This window comes from Rhinatrema bivittatum, chromosome 1, assembly GCF_901001135.1.
Source record: "Rhinatrema bivittatum chromosome 1, aRhiBiv1.1, whole genome shotgun sequence".
Classification (NCBI taxonomy): domain Eukaryota; kingdom Metazoa; phylum Chordata; class Amphibia; order Gymnophiona; family Rhinatrematidae; genus Rhinatrema; species Rhinatrema bivittatum.
The window spans coordinates 151,208,059-151,230,489 of record NC_042615.1 but is presented as its reverse complement, the minus strand read 5'-3'; the positions used below and the strand labels follow the sequence as shown (position 1 = coordinate 151,230,489).

The 22,431-nt window shown below is 43.0% G+C and overlaps 1 protein-coding gene across 4 annotated transcripts in view; it reads left to right on the top strand.

The window, feature by feature from the left end:
• Window positions 1-20,258, top strand: part of GNPDA2 (glucosamine-6-phosphate deaminase 2) — a 75,970-nt gene extending 55,712 nt beyond the window's left edge. For all 4 annotated transcript variants that reach the window (XM_029588572.1, XM_029588553.1, XM_029588544.1 and 1 more), the window contains 4 exons: window positions 7,284-7,466; window positions 8,098-8,282; window positions 9,103-9,277; window positions 18,783-20,258. In XM_029588572.1, the coding sequence (XP_029444432.1) occupies window positions 7,284-7,466; window positions 8,098-8,282; window positions 9,103-9,277; window positions 18,783-18,844 (605 nt within the window). In that variant the 3' untranslated portion in view covers window positions 18,845-20,258. The remainder of the gene's footprint in view (window positions 1-7,283; window positions 7,467-8,097; window positions 8,283-9,102; window positions 9,278-18,782) is intronic.
• The last annotated feature ends 2,173 nt before the right edge of the window (window positions 20,259-22,431 follow it).

Genomic DNA, 22,431 nt, shown 5'->3' with positions numbered 1-22,431 from the left:
ATAAAAAGGTTGCTAGCAGTAATTTTGTTATGGCTTTGCTTTTATTTTGATTGTAAATATTACTACCCTTAATATAATACTTGGGGGTAACTGGCATGGAGTGGCAATTTATCATCAGAAACATGGGGATAATCTTTACGGAGAAGCAGTTACTACCATAAGAAACTTGCTGGGCAGACTGGATCTTTTTCTGCCATCGTTACTATGCATGAGAAATATTTGCATACAAAGTCCCATTAGCGAAAACGGACGAATGTCCGTGGGCAGGCACAATATGTGTTGGGCAGCAAACGACGAGCCAGCAAGGGGGAGGGGAAGGTTAGGGAGGTAGGGCTTGGGTGGAGCAGGCAGAAGGATTCAAGGAAGGGGAGATTAAGGAGGGGGTGAGTAAGGAAAGGTGAGCCCCTGGAAGAAAAGGTGAAGGGGGATTGAAAGGGAGGGAACAAAGACTGCCATTGAACGCCCGCCGAAGCTTAAAAACTTCTGACCTGCAATGGCAGCAGCCATCTTGGTGAGATTATGGCAGTAGTCATCTTGGATGTACAACAATATGGCGGCGGCTATATGAAACGTGGCAGTGGCCATCTTTGGGAATGCATAATCAAGAGCATGGCAACAGCCATGTCTAAAACTGGGAAGGACATGGCGGTGGCCATTTTGGTAAAGGGCAAAAAAATATATATTTATACATATATACATTTTTTTATATATATGTTCAATTTGATTGGTTCTATTCTCACTCTTTTCAACAATTAATAGTAAGAACAAGCCGATACATTTATTGCTTCATTATGCTATTTCATGCAGTATTCCAATAGGTATGGCACCACGGAAAGGAAGCACAGCACAAGGGGGGCGTCAAAACAGAAAGAGAACAAAAAGATTACAACCAACAGGAGACAACAAGCCACAAAGTCAAACACAAACAAAAGACCACGTCAGAAAAATCAAATGTCTAACAACCAGCAAGAATTAGAGGTCCTAATGACCGAAATAAGGGAACAGGTACAAGAGCACGGTACAGATTGGCTACAACAGCGGCTACTCGGCAGCAACGTTTCAGAAGAAGTAACGGCCCCAAAATCTACACAGCAGGCTGGTGACAGGAGAAACAAGAGCCATGCCTGCAACCCCAACAGTAGCGACATCAGAGCAACTGAAGAAAGACAACTGTCAAGCCCTAGTAAGTCCACACAAGACACCACACTGCGCACACTATCCTCTGACTCTGAGTTGCTGAAAAGCAACAGCGACGAAGAGCTAACCCTTGCCACATTCATGCAAAATGCGCTGAAAAACTTTAAAAGAAAGAGGTCAGCTCGCAAAGGCACATCGCCCAAAATAGCATGATTACAAACAGAACAGTGCGCTACAACAAGGCAAACAGAGGAGGCCTCCCAGGCCATCACAGCATTACAGCTCTGAAAGACAGATTGAGGCATGAAGATGAACTCTGTGGGGTCAGCACGCTAGCTAGGGGAGTATCCAAAAAGATGAAAAAGAGAATATGGAGAAAGGAATTCATAGATATATTCTCGCTCCTGCTCCCAGATCAAGATGAGGGCTCCAATGAAAACAAAGAAAAATATACACCAACTGAAAATAGAGACAGAAAACCTAAAATCGCCAAAACGCTGAACAACTGGGTCTCAGCCTTTCACATATTTATGAGCTTTATTGTAGAAAGGGAACCCGAACAGGCACCATACCTCATAAGATATCTCGACTCCATCATGAGAGCTTACAAGAAATATGGCTCCTGGGCATGGCTCAACTACGACATTAAATTTTGTAAAGCCATGGTGGAAGGTAACACAATCTCTTGGAGGCAAAGGGTCGTGGATCTATGGCTGGATGAAATGACAACACAAAAGCCCATGAGCCACGAGCAGCCCTTTAGCTATGTCACATCCAGAATCAGGTATTTAGGCGGACCGATGGGGAGGCACAAAACGTGCAGGCAATTCAACTCCAGGCACTGCAACTGGGCCCACTGTAAGTTTCATCATGCTTGCTCCCAATGTAGAGGATTGCACCCAGCCGCTCATTGCAGAACACAAAAAGACAAGCGCATGCCACCACATTACAACCACAATGCTGACGGAACTGGCCCCATCCCCAGACAAAATTGAAACGATGGCCCCCTGGCTTGAGCGTTACCAACATGTCAAGAAAGCAAAGGAAATAGTTGAAAATTTCACATCAGGATATACAATCCCATGTAGAAATGATCCCCCCTTTATGCACTGTAATGTGTGCAACGCCTCCTCCATAAAACAATACGAGGAGGTAGCCTATGAAAAAATAAAACAAGAACTAACACTAGGTAGAGATGCGGGCCCATTCAAGGAGCCCCCATTCAGCAATCTAGTATTTCCTGTCGTGTAGCCAGATGGACTCAGAACAAATGGGTATAGTATGCTCGTGCTAGCAGTTGGAGACGGATCTGACGTCAGCACGGGTACATATACCCCCACAGGAAGTGAAGCTCTTCAGTAATTTCCGTCTCCAAAGCAGTTTGGAGAGCCTGCACGCTTGCTGAGCGTGTTTCCAATCTACTTCTATTACTAAAATCTTTACTGGAACATCGAGCCCCGCGCTCCTGCGGTGATACCACTGGTCCCTCCCCCAGTTGAGCTTCCCGGGGTGAGTTCCGTGCTCCCTCGGAGTTTAGGCCTCGGTCCGGTGGCCGAATTGCGGCAGGGCCAAGCCTGCGGGCTAAGAGGCGCCTCGGTCCCGGCGTGGACCTGGGAGGCAGCGGGTGCATTCCTCAAGCGCGGTGGTGACGGTACTTCCCCTCTCCCCCGCAGCCGGAGACCGCCCGGGTTCTAGCCGGGAAGCGCCGAGGATCAGGTAAGGCGCACAACTTTTCCTTTTGGTCTCCGAAGTCGAGGATCGGCAGCGTTGCCTGTATGCGGCACGCTGCAGTGGTCGCCATTTTGTTGGCCCGGTTCAGGTATTGAGCGCCCATGATAGGCGCCTGCATTGAGCGGCGCATATTCTGTTTAGCGTATATTGCTGACCGCATATTATTGAGCGCATATTCTGTTTAGCGTATATTGCTGACCACATATTATTGAGCGCATATTCTGTTTAGCGTATATTGCTGACCGCATATTATTGAGCGCATATTCTGTTTAGCGTATATTGCCCACTCCATGCCCACTCCCTTCCACTAAGAAAATTGTCCATTTAATCCTACTCTTTGTTTCCTGTCTTTTAGCCAGTTTGTGATCCATGAAAGGACATTGCCACCTATCCCATGACTTTTTACTTTTCCTAGAAGCCTCTCATGAGAAACTTTGTCAAACGCCTTCTGAAAATCCAAATATACTACATCTACCGGTTCCTTTATCTACATGTTTATTTACTCCTTCAAAAAAGTGAAGCAGATTTGTGAGGCAAGACTTGCCTTGGGTAAAGCCATGCTGACTTGTTGTTCCATTAAAACATGTCTTTCTATATGTTCTGTGATTTTGATATTTAGAACACTTTCCACTATTTTTCCTGGCACCGAAGTCAGGCTAACTGGTCTGTAGTTTCCTGGATCACCCCTGGATCCCTTTTTAAAATATTGGGGTTACATTAGCCACCCTCCAGTCTTCAGGTACAATGGATGATTTTAATGATAGGTTACAAAATTTTACTAATAGGTCTGAAATTTCATTTTTTAGTGCCTTTAGGACTCTGGGGTGTATACCATTCGGTCCAGGTGATTTACTGCTCTTCAGTTTGTCAATCAGGCCTACCACATCTTCTAGGTTCACCGTGATTTGGTTCAGTCCATCTGAATCATCTCCCATGAAAACCTTCTCCGATACGGGTATCTCCCCAACATCCTCTTCAGTAAACACTGAAGCAAAGGACAGGCAGGAAATCAGGGCTCTGCTGGAGAACTTCCAAAAGATCGCCGGAATTTTCGGGATTCCGCTGGCACAAGGCAAGACAGAAGGACCAGCCCATAAAATAGTCTTCCTTGGAATTGAGTTAAACACACAAGCCAGATTATCCAGGCTCCCCGAAGAAAAAGTAGAAAAATTGAAAGTCTCTTTAAAAAACATGACCCTCTCAAAGAAAGCAACATTAGAAATATTCCAGTCCCTAATTGGGTTATTAAATTTTGCATGTAAGGTAATACCCATGGGCAGGGCATTCATAAGAAGACTTGCGCAAGCAACCTCAGGAGTCACCCGGAAATACCACCACATACGCATCACCCAGACCATAAAACAGGACTTTCCTAGCGTGTAGCCAGATGGACTCAGAACAAGTGGGCACATTGTGCTCGTGCTAGCAGTATATATACCCGTGCTGACGTCAGATCCGTCTCCAACTGCTAGCACCATTTGTTCTGAGTCCATCTGTCTACAGTAAGGAAAAGGAGATTATCAGGTAAGTAATCTCAGCATTTAAAGTGTGGGAAAACGTTTTACAACACTACAATGGGGTATCAATATGGCCAGACCCCCCGAGATTCAACAGTGACCTGGAATTCTTTACAGGCGCAGCTGGAGGTGTAGGTTTCGGCATCTACTTCAAGGGGGCATGGTGTGCTGAAAAATGGCCACAAGAATGGCATCTTCTAGGAATAACCAGAGACATCACTTTCCTCGAGCTTTTTCCCATAGTTGTCGCTCTGCACATTTGGGGCACACGATTGCCCAACGCTAACGTCATATTCAGATGTGACAATATGGCAGTAGTGGAAGCCATCAACAGGCTTTCAGCTAGTTCAGAGGGGGGAATAGCACTTCTGCGGCACCTAGTACTAATCTGCTTGCGATACAATATCACATTACGCACAGCGCATGTGCCAGGAATACAAAATTGCATCGCTGACTCTCCCGCGAAAAGTGGGCTTATTTCAGATCACTAGCACCAGCATCAGAGAAGACAGGCACCCCGGCACCAGCGGAAGTATGGAGACTTGGCCCCCTGAAATTTGGAGAATGATCATGAACTCTTTGTCAACCAACACAAGAAAGAATTACATCACTGCCATATCCGACCTCCGAGAATTCCTTGAAGAGAGGAGATGCAGACTAAGTTGGACAATCAACTCAAGCACCCTGGCACATTACATCTTACAGCGAAAAGAAGGACTAGCGTGTTCTACTATGGCTTCCCGCCTAGCAGGCATAGCCTTTTTCTCAAAGGCATTAGGACACAGAAACCCAGCAGCTCAATTTCCAGTTCAGAAAATTATGAAAGGTTGGGCCAAAGAAACCAGCAGAGCAAGAGATAAAAGACGACTCATCACATTCCAGTGCCTAAAGAAGATACTTCAGGCTCTACACCTCACTTGCTATGACAGCTATGAGTTAGCACTGTTTAGTTGCGCTTTCTCCCTGGCATTCTTAGCAGCCCTCAGAATCAGTGAGTTAATAGCCGGATCAGGAAAAGAACCAGGGGGTTCGGGCTTGCAAATAGAAGACCTGGAAGTAGAAAACAACAAGATGTCGCTACTGATCCGGCATTCCAAGACAGATCAGGCAGCAAAAGGAACCAAAATACAATTACGCCAGCTCAAAGGAAGCGCATGCCCGATAGGGAACCTAAAACGGTTCCTCACCCTCGGCTCAGGTGTACAAGGGCCGCTTCTAATACACGAGTACAAGTGCCCGCTTTCACGCTTCCAATTTACACGCATACTGCAGCAGGTCCTAAAAACTGCAGGTATCAAACCTTCAGATTTTAGGTCCCATTCATTCAGAATAGGAGCAGCAACTACAGCTGCAGCTTATGGCCTGTCCACAACAGCCATAAAGGAAATAGGGAGATGGAGATCCAGAAGATACAAAACATATATCAGGCACGAAGAATACTTTAAAGCGTAATAAAAAAACAACTGGATTTACTTTTCTATTATCTCATTTCAGACACAGGGCACTGACAAATTTAGATCATCGGTCACTCTTACATCACACGAGCATTGGAACGAGCAAAAACAAGGCCATCGGGCATACATTTGGGTATGGCAAGCTATGGGTGGGCGGTAACATGGAAGGGATGCCCAGGCATGATGTGGGACCAACTGATGCCTTCAATCTTACAAATAATTAGGAACCACCCACCCCTAATGGCATTGATATTGCACCTAAGGGTAATGACCTTACATCTACACGCAGCGTCGAGCTCGTGCAGAAAATACAAAAAGACTGCATAAACATTACCGAATTAATGCCCAGAACATGCATCATATGGTCCTGCATCATCCCCAGGCGGATATGGAGGGGTGAACGCTCACACCAAGCCATAGAAAAAACGAGGCAAAAAATAAATAAATGGATGACCCGATTCATGCCAATTATCGGTGGATTTAGCATACCGCATGATATGATAGAGGAACAATGCCCGGAGTTACTTAGGCCTGACGGGGTACACTTATCTGACATAGGCCTAGACATATTTAACTCTGATATAAAGGATGCACTTGAGGCCGTTAAAGACAGGGTTGGCCGCAACACAAGCTAGGGAGGTCTTCCCGGCGATAGAAGCTTCATCACCGGGAGACCGTGGCGGTGTGACCAGAAGGAGAAAAAGGGGATAAGAGGAGACGCCCGCAACAAAAATTAACCCAAAAATAGCGATGGAACACATAACAAGTTGGACACTTTCTCCGCTCACTTCAATGGCGAGGGACATGTCGGGGTCCCAGACTTCTACGGAACGGGCCCCCGGCCAAGGCAACCGGCCAACTGGCTACTACGGAGCAATGGCTTCAAGGCCAGGAATGGACAAAAGACTGAGAGCAAAGATTTGGACGAGAAAGCAAAGCATGGTCACCCCCCGCTACAGTAGGAAGTTCAAATGGTATGCAAATGTTGCTTTAGGCAATTGTTATGGTTAAAATATATGCAAATGTTGTGAGGTTGATATTGATAAATGTTTTTAATATCCTAACTTAAATATTGTATGGTATAGAGCTTGTGCTGCGGCCAAATGACCCACATAAAGATCTCTTGGTTCCAAAACGGGTGTGCATTGCATTATTTTATTATAGGTAAGCGATGGTGAATGTGCATGATAGGAGGCAGAGGAAGCTTGCCCGTACACATATTGTGGAGGTAATGCTTGCAAATATACCGTCTGCCTATTCATTGTGGATACCCTGAAAACCAGGCCAGTTGGTGGCAGTCCAGGGTCAGAGTTGCCTACTCCTGCACTAGGCTATGAATGGAAATAGATTAACATAAAAGGTGGCACCATCATGAACAAAAATGAGTAAATATCTGTTAGCTTTTTGATGGAGGATACTCATTTGGCTTTTAATATTTTCTCAGGACTTCCAAGAGATCATCCTGAGAGCTATCATTCTTATATGTGGAACAATTTCTTCAAGCACATTGACATAGACCCTAACAACGCACACATTCTGGATGGGAATGCAGCAGACCTGCAGGCGGAGTGTGAGGCATTTGAAAAGAAAATCAAAGATGCAGGAGGAATTGATCTGTTTGTTGGAGGTATGAAGAAATTACCTAGAAGTGATCAGTGTCGACACCTCTCTAATAAGCTAATCTAGAATCCTGTATTTTTTTTCCAAGTATAATGGGAATTGCTGTGAGAAAAATTGTTGCTGTTTAAAAAAAAAAAAAGCAGTGTAGGAAATTCAGCTTTCAGTCATGTTGACGGGTATCGGTTGCTGAAATCACAAGGATAATATCCAGTTGTTTTTGTTGATGAAGTTTAAGTATTGCAACAAAATTGCCATCCTAGCACATTACAATGCAAAGATAGTAGTATGAAATATCACAGTTGAAAAAAAGAAAGTTCAGGGGTCAGAAATAGAATATTCCACTGTACAAAGTATATAGAGTAGTAATTGAACTGAAAGGGCCCATGATTTTCAAAGAAATGGGTTTAATGCTCACACCTGACAATTTTACTTCTCCAGAAGAATATTTTGTTTCCTTACATTTTTTTTTTTTGTTTAAAGATGCCCTTTCTTTTAACCTTCCTTTTCCCCCCTTTGTTTAAAGCCAGTATGAGCGGAAGTCTTGTTCATTCTGCAGAGCCTGCTACTAAGGCATGGCATGAGTCCCTCTCTAGACTGCTTTAGATTTTGTCAGTCATTTTTTCCTTTTACTTGTTTAGGGATTGGCCCGGATGGGCACATTGCCTTTAATGAGCCTGGATCCAGTTTGGTATCGAGGACAAGATTAAAGACTTTAGCAATGGACACCATTCTGGCAAATGCCAAATACTTTGATGGAGACCTGTCTAAAGTGCCAACCATGGCACTGACTGTTGGCGTGGGAACTGTGATGGATGCCAGAGAGGTAGGAACATAAAGCAAATGGTTCGAGGTACTGCTTTCAATTTATTTATTTATTTTTTAACAACCCAGCTACAGAGTTGAGTAAAGATAAGGGCTTCATAAGCCATCATGCTTAAAGATTCAGACTTTACACTACTAAGTTCCCTTCCTCATGCAGTGCTGTGCATGTACCCACTGACTTAGTACCCCGGAAGGATCTATCTCTAACCATGTTAGCCTTGTAACAGTGTTATCGCTTCCCAGCTCTCAGGGTGGTTTTATTTTCATTCATCTTACTGTGCATGCAGCCTTGTATAAGTGGTACTGCAATCAGCATGGTACTCTTTTTCTGCTTTCTAAAATATGCTTCCATAAAAGGCTGATTGTAGTACCACTTGTACAAAGCTACATGCATCTATTGTTGTACAGTGACTGGGAATACTGCCTGCTCAGCATCTCCAGCTGGCTTGGGCAGGACCATTGCCAAGCTAAATGGCATGGCTGTCGGAGGAGGGGGTTCCTTCTCCAATATTGCAGCCAGCATGGGGATCTGAGAAGCGATCCTCTTGATGACACAAAATAGTGACTGTGTGCAATGGGCTCTTGTTCTGCCCACCTCTTCCAACAACCCTGGGCCTCAGGGGTGCACAGCATTTCCCACTGAGCAAGCAGGGTTGGCCTAAATAAGGTTTGCTTTAACTAAATATAACATCATTTCTAACTGATCAAGGCCACCAATTACACTGGATACACAAATCAAACAAATGAATATATCAGTAGTTCTAGAACTAAGAAAATGTTTATAATCTTATTCATTGTTCAGCTGTCTTCATGTTTTCCAGGTGATGATTCTCATCACAGGTGCACATAAAGCATTTGCCCTGTACAAAGCAATAGAAGAGGGTGTGAATCATATGTGGACAGTTTCAGCTTTTCAGCAACATCCTTGCACTATATTTGTGTGCGATGAGGATGCTACTTTGGAACTAAGAGTTAAAACTGTGAAGTATTTTAAAGGTGAGCAATGAATCAAAAAATAGTTTGGTTTGCAGTGTGGCAGTTTAAACATATTTCTGCTCCATTTGTCATATAAGCTAATGGGGATCATACATGCACAAAGCAGGAAAAGTTGGTAGAAAATGGAATTGTAAAGAGTTCATTTATTTTTGTTAGTAAAAATAACCTAAAAAGTATCTTTGTGTTCCAAAATATGTGATTCTAAATTGATTTTTCAAAATGACCTGCACTCAGCAAAGAAAGAGAGAACTTCTAGTATAAGCCAAAGATTCCCAAATCCATTCCTTGAGTAACACTCACCTGCTTTAATTTTACAAGTAACCAAAATGGATTGATTCTTATCTTATAATTTCCTTTCATGAATCTGCCATACAAGTCTAGACAAGTGGGTTATGCCTTTCTGCCAGTAGGGGGAGATGGAGAACTGCCATTTTTCTATATCAGTCACATAATAAACTGGTACAGTAGGAAATCTTGTCACTATATCTTTGTCAAAGCTAATTTATTCAACAATCATCAGAACAGCAAATGAGTAATAGTTAATTTATAGATAATTTCTTAGAAACAGGAAAGGCTTTTCTCTTATTTTCCTCTCCTTTGAGAAGGTAAAGCTAAAAGAAGGGAAAGGTCTACCAGGTCCTGCTCCTTTCTGTATTCCCAACACATAAATAAACCATTGTAATTTCTATACTTTCGCCATCCTAAACTGACCTGGGAGGATTCTTTGTTTATTTTAATAGTATTTGGAAATCCCTTTGAGTGGATTAATAAATGTAAATAAAATATAAAATCAATTTATTATATTTCCAAATACTATTTTCTCAATGCTAGACCCTAAGCAGTTCACAATACATAATAACTAAATAAAAGATGCTTATATACCATATTTACAAATACATAATAAAATACATTATAATACCATACATAAAATGAACCTATAACTCAACCCCCTAAATACAAGCTCTATATTTTTAGAGCAAGCAGGATTCAAGGAAAGGAAATTATCAGGTAAGATTCAATTTCTATTTCTATATCATCTGCCATAGCAGTCCAGACAAGAGAGATATACCCAACCTACCATCATACTTGGTGGGAGGAAGTCCGTGCCTATTCTCAAGACCCCTGCACCGAAGGCAGCCTCATTCCTAGCCTGGACCTCCAAGCTTAGTAAAGTAATGCAGCGATCGGTGGAAGTCTGATGCAGAGGGCCTGTTTATGCTGAGTCTCAGGAAAAGTCTTCATCAGACATTGATGTTAATATCCAGGCAACTCAGGTGGAGGCCAGGATTGCATATGAGGCTGACACGCTTTATGACTTGAGCTGGATTTCAGCCAGGAATATGGCTGCGGTTATCTCAGTGCAACATCTGCTGTGGTTGCAGTATTGGTAAGCTGATATGTGGTCCAAGTCTTAGCTCTGTAATCTTCCCTTTAAAGGAAGGAAAATTGTTGTTCGGGAAGGACCTGAAACAATTGATGAAGGTTTTGGGGGAGTTTAAGGGAATAAACTCCCAGATGATAAGATAAGATAAGATAAGTTGCAACTTATGAATACGTCTCTGTTTTAATAAACTTTGGAAAAGATTAAAGGCATCTATTCTTGTGTTTTCCTTGACAGCTATCATAGATCGCCTACCTCTTTGCTTTCTTGGACCAGATGATAAGATGACAGGAAGTCTTTTCCGCCTCGTGCTAGTTTTCAGGAGTTGCAGCGGTCTTTGACCCAATAAGGGTTCTGCACTGTCTTCAGGGCAGAACCAGGGTTCCAGTAGGCAGCAGTCCTTTTGAGGCGCCCGTAGACTTCCCTGCGAGGGCTTCAACTAGGCTGGTGGTGGTGGTAAGGTTTCACAATGAAGCCAGGCTGGTTCACTCCCTTGAGATGGCGGTGGAAGGCCGTCTATCACAGTTTTACGAAGAGTGGACCAGGATTACCTCGGACCAATGAGTCCTAAAGGTAATAAGGGACAGCTATGCTTTAGAATTTTTTCACCCCATCACAGAAGCTTTCATGGTGTCTCATTGTAGTGTCCGAGGCAAGCAAGCAATGATTCAGGACACATTGTATCGCCTTCATTTGCTGGCATGATAGTACCGGTAGCGGCCAGGGAGCACGGTCACAAGACATACTCTATTTACTGTGTTGTGCCAAAAAAGGAAGGAGCCTTTCGTCCCATCCTCGATCTGCAAAAGGTGAATTGTGGTACTGCGAGTTCCCCGTTTTTCCATATGGAAACATTGCGGACAGTGATAGAGGCAGTTTGTCTTATGGAGTTTTTCAGGTCTTGCTGGACAAGACGGAAGCCTATCTGCACATTCCCATTTGGGAAGAACATAAGAGTTTCTTCATATTATGGTTCTGGGGTACCTTTTCCAGTTTCAGGCCCTCCCATTCGGTTTGGCGACTGCACCTCGCATGTTCACAAAGGTGATGGTGGTGGCAGCAGCTCTCCGCAGGGAGGGGATCCTAGTTCATACTTATCTAGATGACTGGCTTATCCAAGGGAAATAGGAGGAGGTATGCCGGTAGTCTGTGCGCACAGTGATGGATATATTGCGGGCCTTGAGAGTTTAGGCACATCGAGAGGCATCCGGGCCAAGTAGTACTGGGGGTGCGGAGAGGCTGCATCATCCATGGTTCGTGGATCTGGTTCAGCACACAATTGACAGGTCCATGAGATTAGCTCATTTGCAGATGCTATTAAGGCAAGGTCTTATTTTCACTTTTGTCTCATGTACAAATGGTTAAGATGTAACTTCCTTTCATGCCTTAGATTGTTTTACTGTAAACCGATGTGATGTGCAAACGAACATCGGTATAAAAAAGCGTTAAATAAATAAATAAACTTGACTTTTGAAAGCACGCGCTTGTGACAAAAAAAGGATTCTCTGAGCCCGTGATTTTCAAGAGATTAGTTTACTATTCCTTGCAGGTTCAGGTGGTAACCTTGGGGTGTCTCAGAGGTATACTACCGGGAAAAGATTGTTGGCCTCAGATGTGGATGTTATGAGGTTTTTAAAGGAGGTCGAGCATCTGTGGCTGCCGGTGCATAGATTGGGTCCGGTATGGAGTGTAAATCTGGTCTTGTGGATGCTTTGTGGGCCTCTTTTTTTGAGCCGTTGAGGAAGGCATCATTAAAGGACCTCATGCCAAAGGTGGTATATTGGGTTGGCAATTTGTTTGTTCAGAAGGATCTCAGAGCTGCAGGCTCTGTCCTGTAGGGAGCCATTTTTGAAGATTTTGGACGAGGGGGTGGTTTTGTGCATGGTACCTTCATTCCTCTCTAAGGTGGAATCTTCGTTTTACCTGAATCAGACTATGGAGCTCCTGCCTTCCCAAATTGAAGGAAGCAAAGGTCACAAACAGTTTTTGGCGGTCAGATCATTAGTTTGTATTGTTTGGAGGTGCCAGAAATGGATGCAAGACCTCCAAGGGCACGATAGTGTGTTGGCTGAAGGAAGCTTTTGTTTCAGCTTACCTTTGTAAGGGGAGAAGTATTCCAGAGGGGTTGCGTGTGCACGCTACTAGAGCGTAGTCAGCGTCTTGGGCCGAGTGTCAATTAGTATCGCCATAGGAGATTTGTAGAGTGGTGACACGTTCTTCTCTTCACACTTTATCTTGCCATTACCGTTTAGATGTTTTGGCTCCAGGAGAGCCAATCTTTGGCAAAAGTGTGTTTAGAGGGGGTCTTTTGTGGGCCTATCCAGTGTAGGGGTGCTTTGGTATATCCCACTTGTCTGGACTGATCTGGGGTACGCATAGGAAAGGAAAATTGGTTCTTACCTGCTAATTTTCATTCCAGAAGTACCCAGCTCAGTCTAGAGACCCAGCCCCTTAATGTTCTCAAGACCGATACAGCAAGTCCGTGTTCTGGCATGCTTATTGGAAAGAACTATCAGAATGTATATATACAGAACCTAAAGAAGTTTGACATATTGTGGTTAGCCCCTTGGGTTGATTTGTGGATTTTCTGTTGGGGAGGGGGTGGGGGGGGGCTCTAACTTTTGGATTTGTCATTCGCCCTCTTTAAGGGGGTTGTTGAGGAGTTGTTACTCTGTAATTGGCTTGGGAACACGTCAATACTGAGGAACTGCAGTTGGCACTTTCAGTTATCTGGCAGTGCCTAAAAGTTTTTAGTTCTCTGCCTCCATCTGCTGGTAGGGATGCAAAACCCACTTGTTTGGACTGATCTGTGGTACTTCAGGAACGAAAATTAGCAGGTAAAAACCAATTTTTCTATATTTGCGCCCATATGTTTATAAAATATTTGTTTATTTAAAAGATTTATATTCCACAAATCTCAGCAGATTACATCATCTCACACACACACAGTCAAAGGAACAAAGTTAGACAGAACATACAATCCTAAACATAAAAACAAGTACAAAATGGAACAAAGCAACCATTACATAACATAATCAAAATAAAACCTAGGTAAAAAATGTGCCCACTTTCAATGCATTGCAAATATTGTGCATACTGAAACATATGCATGTATGTTGGGGGCGGATTGTATATTTTATAATCTGCGTGACCAGGTATGCACAGATTATAAAATACTATAGTAGATTTCTGCATGACCATATATGCCCATATGTAGGCCCACATGGGGATCTTATTCTTGCTTGTGTAATCCGTGCATTCATCACCAGCAGAATCGATTATTGCAATTCGCTATAGAACGGCATTGCACAATACAGTGAGACATCTCCAGCACCTTCAAAGTACTGCCACAAAAGGTTTGGTAGATGCAAAAGAATCATATCAAGCCTATTCTATATCAACTTCACTGGCTCCCAGTGGAAAACAGGATAAAATTCAAAACTCTGCATGTCTTCAAATACTTGAATGAACAGCTTCCTGAATACTTCTCCCAAATTCTTTATCCTTACATTCTCTCAAGAGTACTTTGATCCTCCCAAATGGCTCATCTTTCCTCTCCTCTGCTGCCAGATTGTCCTGCACAAGCTTCCCTGCTTTAAGATACTATGTTCCAAAAATTTGGAGCAAATTTACCTCTAATCTTGGGCCTGTGGAACTGTGTTGCCATAAGTTCAGAAAAAAAGCAAAGGTATAGCTTTTTAACCAGGTCTTCCTTTAAGACTCACTTCTTCCAGCCCAGAATTCCCAGCGAGGGAAAGTTTATACACAATAGGGACCCAACTAGGTCTTAAACGTTTTACAAATGGGTTTCCTACATTGGATCCCATCACTACTCTAATTGCACATTCTTTTTTATTATTTTATATTTATGGAATTTCAAATACAATACAGGAACATTCTTGATTAGGAAAACATATTGTCACATATCAAAATAAAGAAACAGAATTATTAAGAAAACATTATATTTAAGTATTGAATCCAGGTCACTAGTATTTCTAGTATTTAAGGGATCCATATCCCACTGGAAGGAAACAGAGAGAAAAAATCTAATTGCACATTCTGACTGTAAGCTACTCCGTGCCGCTGATCATTTTCATTTTATTGTAATTCTCCTTGAGATTAATGTTGGGAAAAGGTGGAATAATCAAATGTTCATAAATAAAAGCAGTTGACCCCTTTGAGGTCCAGAATGGGCCTGAAAGGGCTCTCCTTCTTCAGAATCACAAAGTAAGTTGAGTACTTTTTCTAGCACCTCTTCATCAGTTGGAACTGGAAATACTGTTCCCATTTGCAGAAACCTTCACAAAGTTGACTCTGTTGCTGTCCTTTTTGTCTCCAACCAACAAGGCAAGGGAAAGAAGTTTTCTGAAGTGGGAAAGGCCAACTCCAGAGCACAGTTGTTTTGAACAACCCCTAACACTTGCTGGTTGTTTGTGATGTAGATCCACTCCAAATAAAACCCATGGGAATTGCCACAGAGGAGAACTGCTGGTCCTCATTGCACTGGGTGGGCTCCTCCTACTGAGCCTGCTCCATCTCGGGAATTTTCTTTCCCTCTGACTTGTAAAACTGTAAATTTCATCTAGGACGGTAACATCTTGATTCTTTACATTGCTGCTGCTGCTGCTGCATGGTTTCCTTGGCTGGCCCACAGTGCTTATCTTCTACTAATTTCTGGGGCTTTACCTCACTGAGATCCTTCACGAGCTTCTCCACGTTGTCACCAAAAAGAAGCTTGCCATGTTATTTCTTTTGAGTTTCTTAAATCAAGATCTTCTTGAATTATGTCAATGAAGATATAATAGAAAAAAGAAGCTTGCCTCTGAAGGGTAGCATACTCAAGATTTTGAGTCATTATCAGCTGACCAGTGGCTGAGCTATAGTAGTCTTCTAGCTATGATTATCATGGCCATGGCCATGGCTATGGCTGAGGCCCTAATCAAATCATACTAAGAGTCCACAAGGAAAGCTGTACCCGGTTCCATCAAGGCCAACTCACTAGACGCAGATGAGCTCCAGTCCCCATCAGGGTCATCCAGAAGCTGTTGTGCCCTTCTCAATAGAGCTCAGGCCACATATTCCCCTCCACATACAGAAGATTGCTAGGCTAATGCCAATACCTGAAAAGCTTGTATGGGCAATTAATCCATTTTCTTGTCATTAGAATCCATGAGCTATACCCTCTTCTATAGGGATAATGGTCTTGTGTGTAATCGTGGTGATTAGAGCATCAACCTTAGTGACCCATAATATATATTCTTGGATCTCATTGCTTTTCCCACCTTCAGGCCAACAGCAGAGACTTAGCATTTCACAATAATCATGCCCCCCAAGGCATGTATAAGGAAAAGGACTTTGGAGGTTTCCTGCAATCCTCCATAATAGATTCCCTTCTTATTTGGGATTCCCAGTCTGTTGATTAGAAATGTAAAGGGATTTAAGCATTTGGGATAGGGAGAAACTAATTCCTGTCTTTTAAACCATCAGAATTTCCTCTTCCTCTTCGGAGATCCCTGATAGATTGTTTCTGTCCGCTTTCAGTAGTGGACTGGCTAGCGGTAAGATTCTCCTGCAGATCATGGGAGAAGGTTTCTTTTTTGTAAACCAATGTTTCTTCAGTTGGGGGGGGGAGCTGTGATTTCCTAAGGAATACTGAGTTCTGGAAGTCTCTTCAGCATCAGTCATCTTCTGCCCCACAGATCTGCCTTGAAGGAGAAAGACTTTATGCAAAAATAGCAAACATTTCATGGAAAAAAGGACATTGGCCCTGAGCTCCCCACAGGAGGAGTTCCCAAGCCTTCAAGAGACATCTCTGGGGGACCTCCCAAGGAAGCAGGGATCAAGGGAGACAATACCAGGTTCTTCATTTCTTGTGCTTGCTGTGCATTTAAAATGGCAGCATCTCTTGCCAAAAATACATCCAGGTCCTCCACCGCCATACTAGGCCGAACTCTGCCCTCCATGTTTCCCTGCCGGGGCCCTTGCCACCTAGGCTGCTATATACTTCCCCTGCCTTTTGTAACTGCTGCACATTCACACTCTGGTCATGGGCTCTACCATATGTGGCAATTTCTTCGGCTACATGCTTCCTTTTCCCCCAGACTCTCCCAAAACAAATACAGCAACCACTAGAGTCCAAGCTGGTCTGTGCAGTAAATCTTTTCCCCTGTTTATTTTTTAAATAACTTGATCTGTTACCCTGCTCAATGCAAAGACTCCTTAAACAGAAAGAAAGAAAAAAAAGTGAAAGAATCCATCTGGAACTGAGAGGGGAGGGGCGGTGTGTGATCCTTGATTGGGAGACCCGCCCCCTCTGATGTCACTGAGGACTGTGACGGACGTTAAACGGCGCCAGAACACCAGGCGTCATGCGCTGAAGGGGCACTCCCCTTTGTGCATCCTTTCGTGCATCCCTTCGTGTTAGCCATTCCCCATGTTCTTTTATATCCCTTGTTAACAATCCCCATATTTAAATGTTTAATGTATTTGACAAAGGTAACACATAAGTTCCTGCAAATTTTGTTTAAATGTAAACCGATGTGATATGTAAAATCGAACACCGGTATATAAAAGTAAGTAAATAAATAAACAAACAAACAGACAGACAGAGAGGGAGCAGGACCAGAGCCCATCATATCAGAAGAGGCCAAGGCAGGGGAGGAGAAGAAATCAATAGATCATAGTCCTGAGAGGAGAATTTCAACTTCTAAGGGAGGATGGAGCCCCTCACAGTCTAAGGAAGCCTGAAGCTACCTGAGCCTACTTCCTCACCCCTTGGGCACTACTGAGACTTCCAATGCCAGATATGTCTGCACTTACTGGAACAGGTTTACTGTTGTACCAGCTCATATACTATGAATGATGTCATGAAAAGTTTGTAGTTCTCTGTTTCTACCTGCTGGCAGGAAGGCACAATCCACTTATCTGGAATGGTATGGAAGGATGATAAGAAAATGCAGATTAATTTAGTTTTGTTCAAATGCATTTGCAAATTGATCTCATGATTATTCATTGTTCAGTTTTTCAACATCACAGCCTTTTTTGGGATAGCCAAAGTCTGGATTTGCGAATCACACCTACTGCCTCAGATACTGAGGCATAAGAAAAACTGTAGATGCATAGAACATACACAGTGAGAACAAAACGTGCACACAGACCTATTTTAATTACCCTAAAATATTAAGAATGACCAAATGTTCTGAAAGTAATGGTTTAGTGCCTTTGGTTTTTCATGCAGTCCTAAAATATGTTGGGTTTTTTTGGGTTTTTTTAAGCACACATGGATTTTCATATTATGCCAATATGTGGCTTGGCTAGTTAGCCGGATAAATTTGTGTGGCTTAGTTTATGTAGTCAATGGTGCGGTCTCACCGCTAAATATATCCAGCTATCTTAGTTAGCCAGGTAAGTTTATCCCGCTAACTTTAGGAAAGGTCTATGGGCTGACCAGAGTTAACCGGATAAGTTATTCATCTAAATTAACTCCTACGTTATGCCCATTCCCCTCCCACCACTTAGCCAGATAAGAGGTGGCAGCTGACTGCGGATGAATACGGTATTTAAAACACACCACTTAGATGGTTAAATCAAAACTTATCCAGCTAAATGGTGCTGAATATCAGCCTCATTGATTTTATCTTTTGGACATATGGGTGTTGGTTGCCTACAACATTTTGTGGTCAAGAAATGTCTGCTCACTGAATTGCTTTATATTTGCCTGTCTTGACCTTGCTATCTTATTTTATGCCTACATATTTTTGCTTATATTTCCATGGTTTAAAGGCAGTAGTATTCAATCCAGTTTTCCACTTGTGTTCTATGTTTAAATTACCAGTTTGTGTTGAGTATCTGTGTTCTATTTGAATGTGCATAGAGTATTTAAGATTGCAGGAGAAAAAAAAGGTTTGCATTCCTGCCCCCACACTACACCAGGTTTATTGCTTCAACTCCTTCCTCAACACTTCCATTAGTTTTCCATAGTTTGGATGCTGCAATTTTTAACATGTGGTTTATTAGGAAAGTAACAATGAATTTAAGCCAGTAGACAGTGTCAGGTGAGGCTTACGCAATGTGTACACTGAATGCTAGCAAGAGTTTAAAAAAAAATACTTTTTATTCTTCAAGGTTTGATGCACGTGCACAACAAGCTTGTGGATCCGCTACATAGTATGAAAGAAGAAAACTGAAGGAGGACTGAGGAAGAGCAATTAGGTCAATGCAGAAAATGACTTTACTGCTATGCAATATGATTTACACTGGTCAGAACGTGGGAAATTAAGTACTGTAATTTTATTTTTTACATCATTGACATTCCACGTTTATGTAAACTGTTGAAAATCTGCCCCTTTTGATCTTTTAGGCTTGCCGTTTTTGTTTTTTTACAAAATTTCCCTTTGCGCACACTCACTCTGCGGCATCTGTTAACCGTGGAGGATGGGGGAGGCAGCACTGTTCATGCTGACTCCCATTCATTGCACAGACGTTGTCACCATTCTTTTGCTTTTGATTACAGGTACGCTCTAGGTATTATATATGTTTAAAGATGACGGTACAATGCATGTCCATTTCTTTCAATTATTATTACAAACGAGTGTTACAGATGCACAGTGTTTATACTATGAAATGCTTGATGTTTTTTAAAGATGTACTTTGGTTTACTATGGCCCTCGACTGTGTACTTTGGTGCCGAGTGCCTGTGTTTTGGTCTGTTGTCCAGCAAGACAGGCAGGGTAAAAGCACATTAAAGAAGCAAGTGGCAGCTGTACTTTAAGGTCCACCAACTAACTGTTCCACTAGTTTTGTAGGAACAGTTGAGCCTTGGAGTATTGTGTACCACTCCGCCTATAAGAAGACAAGAAGAGAACATCATGTGATTATGCCACAGGTTCTAACAGTGGGACCTGCCAGGTAGCAGTACCCTGTTTGTAGTTTCACCTTTCAAAGCTGCTAATATTTTTTTTACAAATTTAGTACCTAGAAAAGGTATTAACTTGACAGCATGGTTTGGCCACCGCATAGCTAAAGCAGCGATATTATTCATTCAAGCTTCCTCACTCTGCTGTGCGTGTCTGCCTTTGCCTGGAGCAAGGGGCTACACTTCAGTTACCATTCATATTTGATCCTTGGCCTCCATTCTGAAACTGGCCATAAGGGTGACAACTAATTCCAATTGAGCTGTGGACTGAGACGGTGTGACTTTAGCCACTTAGATACTTAAGCAGGCTTTGAAGTAGTGATATCAAATAGAGCCATGGCCCTCAGGGTAACCAAGCAGGTTTGGTTTTCAGGAAAACCACCACCAATATTTGAGATATTTGCTGCTTTTTTTTTTTTAATACTAGAAGCCAAACCAGCTATGAGACCCTAGAATGGGAAATGAAATCAACAGAAAATAAAGCATTTGTATTTCCTTAAGCTTGAAAAATGAATATTAATAACTTGAGTTGTACATGAAAGGGGGGTAGAGGCATCCAATAGAAAGCAGAACCTGACTCATGCTGCTATTGCCACTGTTCCACTTGACCGCCTGATATATATATTTTCAGTGAGACGTTTACATATGCTTTGTCATTTAGTCAATAAAATGTGTTTATAGCTAGAGATGGTGCCTCTTGAAATACTGGATTATTTTTATTTAATTATAATAATATTTTGTATTTTTTTCATTGACTTTCCCATTTTAATTCAAGATGATTAACAACATTTTTCAGGTATGAGAAGCCCCTTCTGCAAAAAGCTTACAATCAAAGAGGGTTCTTGAGGCAATGGGAGATAAAGTGATATGGCCAAGGTCACAAGGAGTAGCAGTAGAAGAAATGAGATTTGAACCTTACTATATAACCACACCTTCCCAGGCTCTGTATCCATACTGACTCTCTTATTAACACTACAGTGGGGGTTGTCCCAGTGCTTGTATTTTGAAAAGTTAGCAAAATGTGTGATGCACAAGGAGAAATTTTTACCTGTTCATTTCCTTTCCATGAGTCCTGTTAACCCAACTCTGTGGATTCAGCTGGATTGGTGTATGTCCCTGTACAAGAAAATGTCAGGCAGAGGAGATAAGATTTCCACTGTGACATTATCACCACTACATATAGGTGGTTTAGCACTGTGAGAAACCAGTATCCATTGACAAACCCCTGAAATACACTAAATAGATTAAAGACAAAAAAACATACCAACTTCAAACTGGAGAAGACCCCTGCAGAACAGAGAATCAGAGGTAAAAGAAATACACAGACAGATATACATACAGGTAGAGCAAAAAACAGCAGTGAATTCTAAAGACATGGCCTAACTTCCCAGAAAGTGTCCTGGACTGATGAAGCAGGACTCATGGAAAGAAAATGAACAGATAAACATTTCTCCTTCCATGTCATCCTGCTACACCTGTCCAACTGAATCCATACAGCTGGGATGTACCAAAGCCCCCCCTAATTTGGGAGGGATGAAGTAAGGGCCACCTTGAGTACCCATGCCCCATAAACACGTTGGCAAAGACATCCAAGGTAAAGAGAATGAAGGTAAAGAAGACCAGGTAGGTGCTCTGCAAATGTCCAGTGGTGAAATTGCTACTGCCTACATCCAAGAAGATGACTAAGCCCTGGTAGAGTGAGCATGGATAATATCAGGAGCCCTAAAGTAAGTATGTAGAAGAAATAGTCTCTTTCCTGTACGTACCCGGATCAGTCCAGACAGTGGGTTGAGCCTCCTTTCCAGCAGGTGGAGACAGACTAAAACTTGAAGGATGCCCTATATCAGGACAGAGCCTATCCTCTAACCCAGGGGTCAGGAACCTATGGCTCGCGAGCCAGATGTGGCTCTTTTGATGGCTGCATCTGGCTCGCAGACAAATCTTTAATAAAAAAGTAAAAATCTAACAAAAACCCCCACCCTCCTGCCCCCCCCCTATCCCCACCAAGACCTGCCAAAAGTCCCTGGTGGTCCAGCGGGGGTCCAGGAGCAGTCCGGGAGAGATCTCCTGGACTTGGGCTGTCGGCTGCCAGTAATCAAAATGGCGTCGACGGCCCTTTGCCCTTACTATGTCACAAGGGCTGCCGCCGCCATTGGTCGACCCCAGTGACATAGTGAGGGCAAAGGGCCGTCGGCGCCATTTTGACTACTGGCAGCCGACAGCCCAAGTCCAGGAGATCGCTCCCGGACTGCTCCTGGACCCCCGCTGGACCACCAGGGACTTTTGGCAGGTCTTGTGGGGGGTCAGGAGGGTGGGGGGTTTTGTTAGAATTTTACTTTTTTATTAAAGATTTGTCTGCAAGCCCTGGGCCCCCGCTGAACCACCAGGGACTTTTGACAGGTCTTGGGGGGGGGGTCAGGAGGGTGGGGGGTTGTAGTAAATTAATTTTGGAGGCCTTGGGGGCGTCGGGAAGGGGGGGGGTTTTGTTAGATTTTTACTTTTTTATTAAAGGTTGTAGTTAGTATGACTCTCACAGAATTACTTATTAAAATATGGCTCTCTCAGCCAAAAAGGTTCCCGACCCCTGCTCTAACCCTTCAGTATTTGTCTGTCTCCAGCAGGTGCAGTATCTCCCCTTCGGTTCTCTGCTGTAGGCTAGTCAGCCTTTTCTTCTGTCTTCTTATAGGCTCAAGCAAGTATTTCTTCTGGTTCCCATTTATTTAACAACAAAAAAAAAAAAAAAAAGGAAGAAGTTTGCCTTTTTTTAGTGATTTTTCTACTTTTTTTTTCTTCAGCCGCGGCTCGGCTGTGTCCCAGCAGGCAGCCTGCCTTTCTTATGGGCTGCCCTCTTCGCGGCAG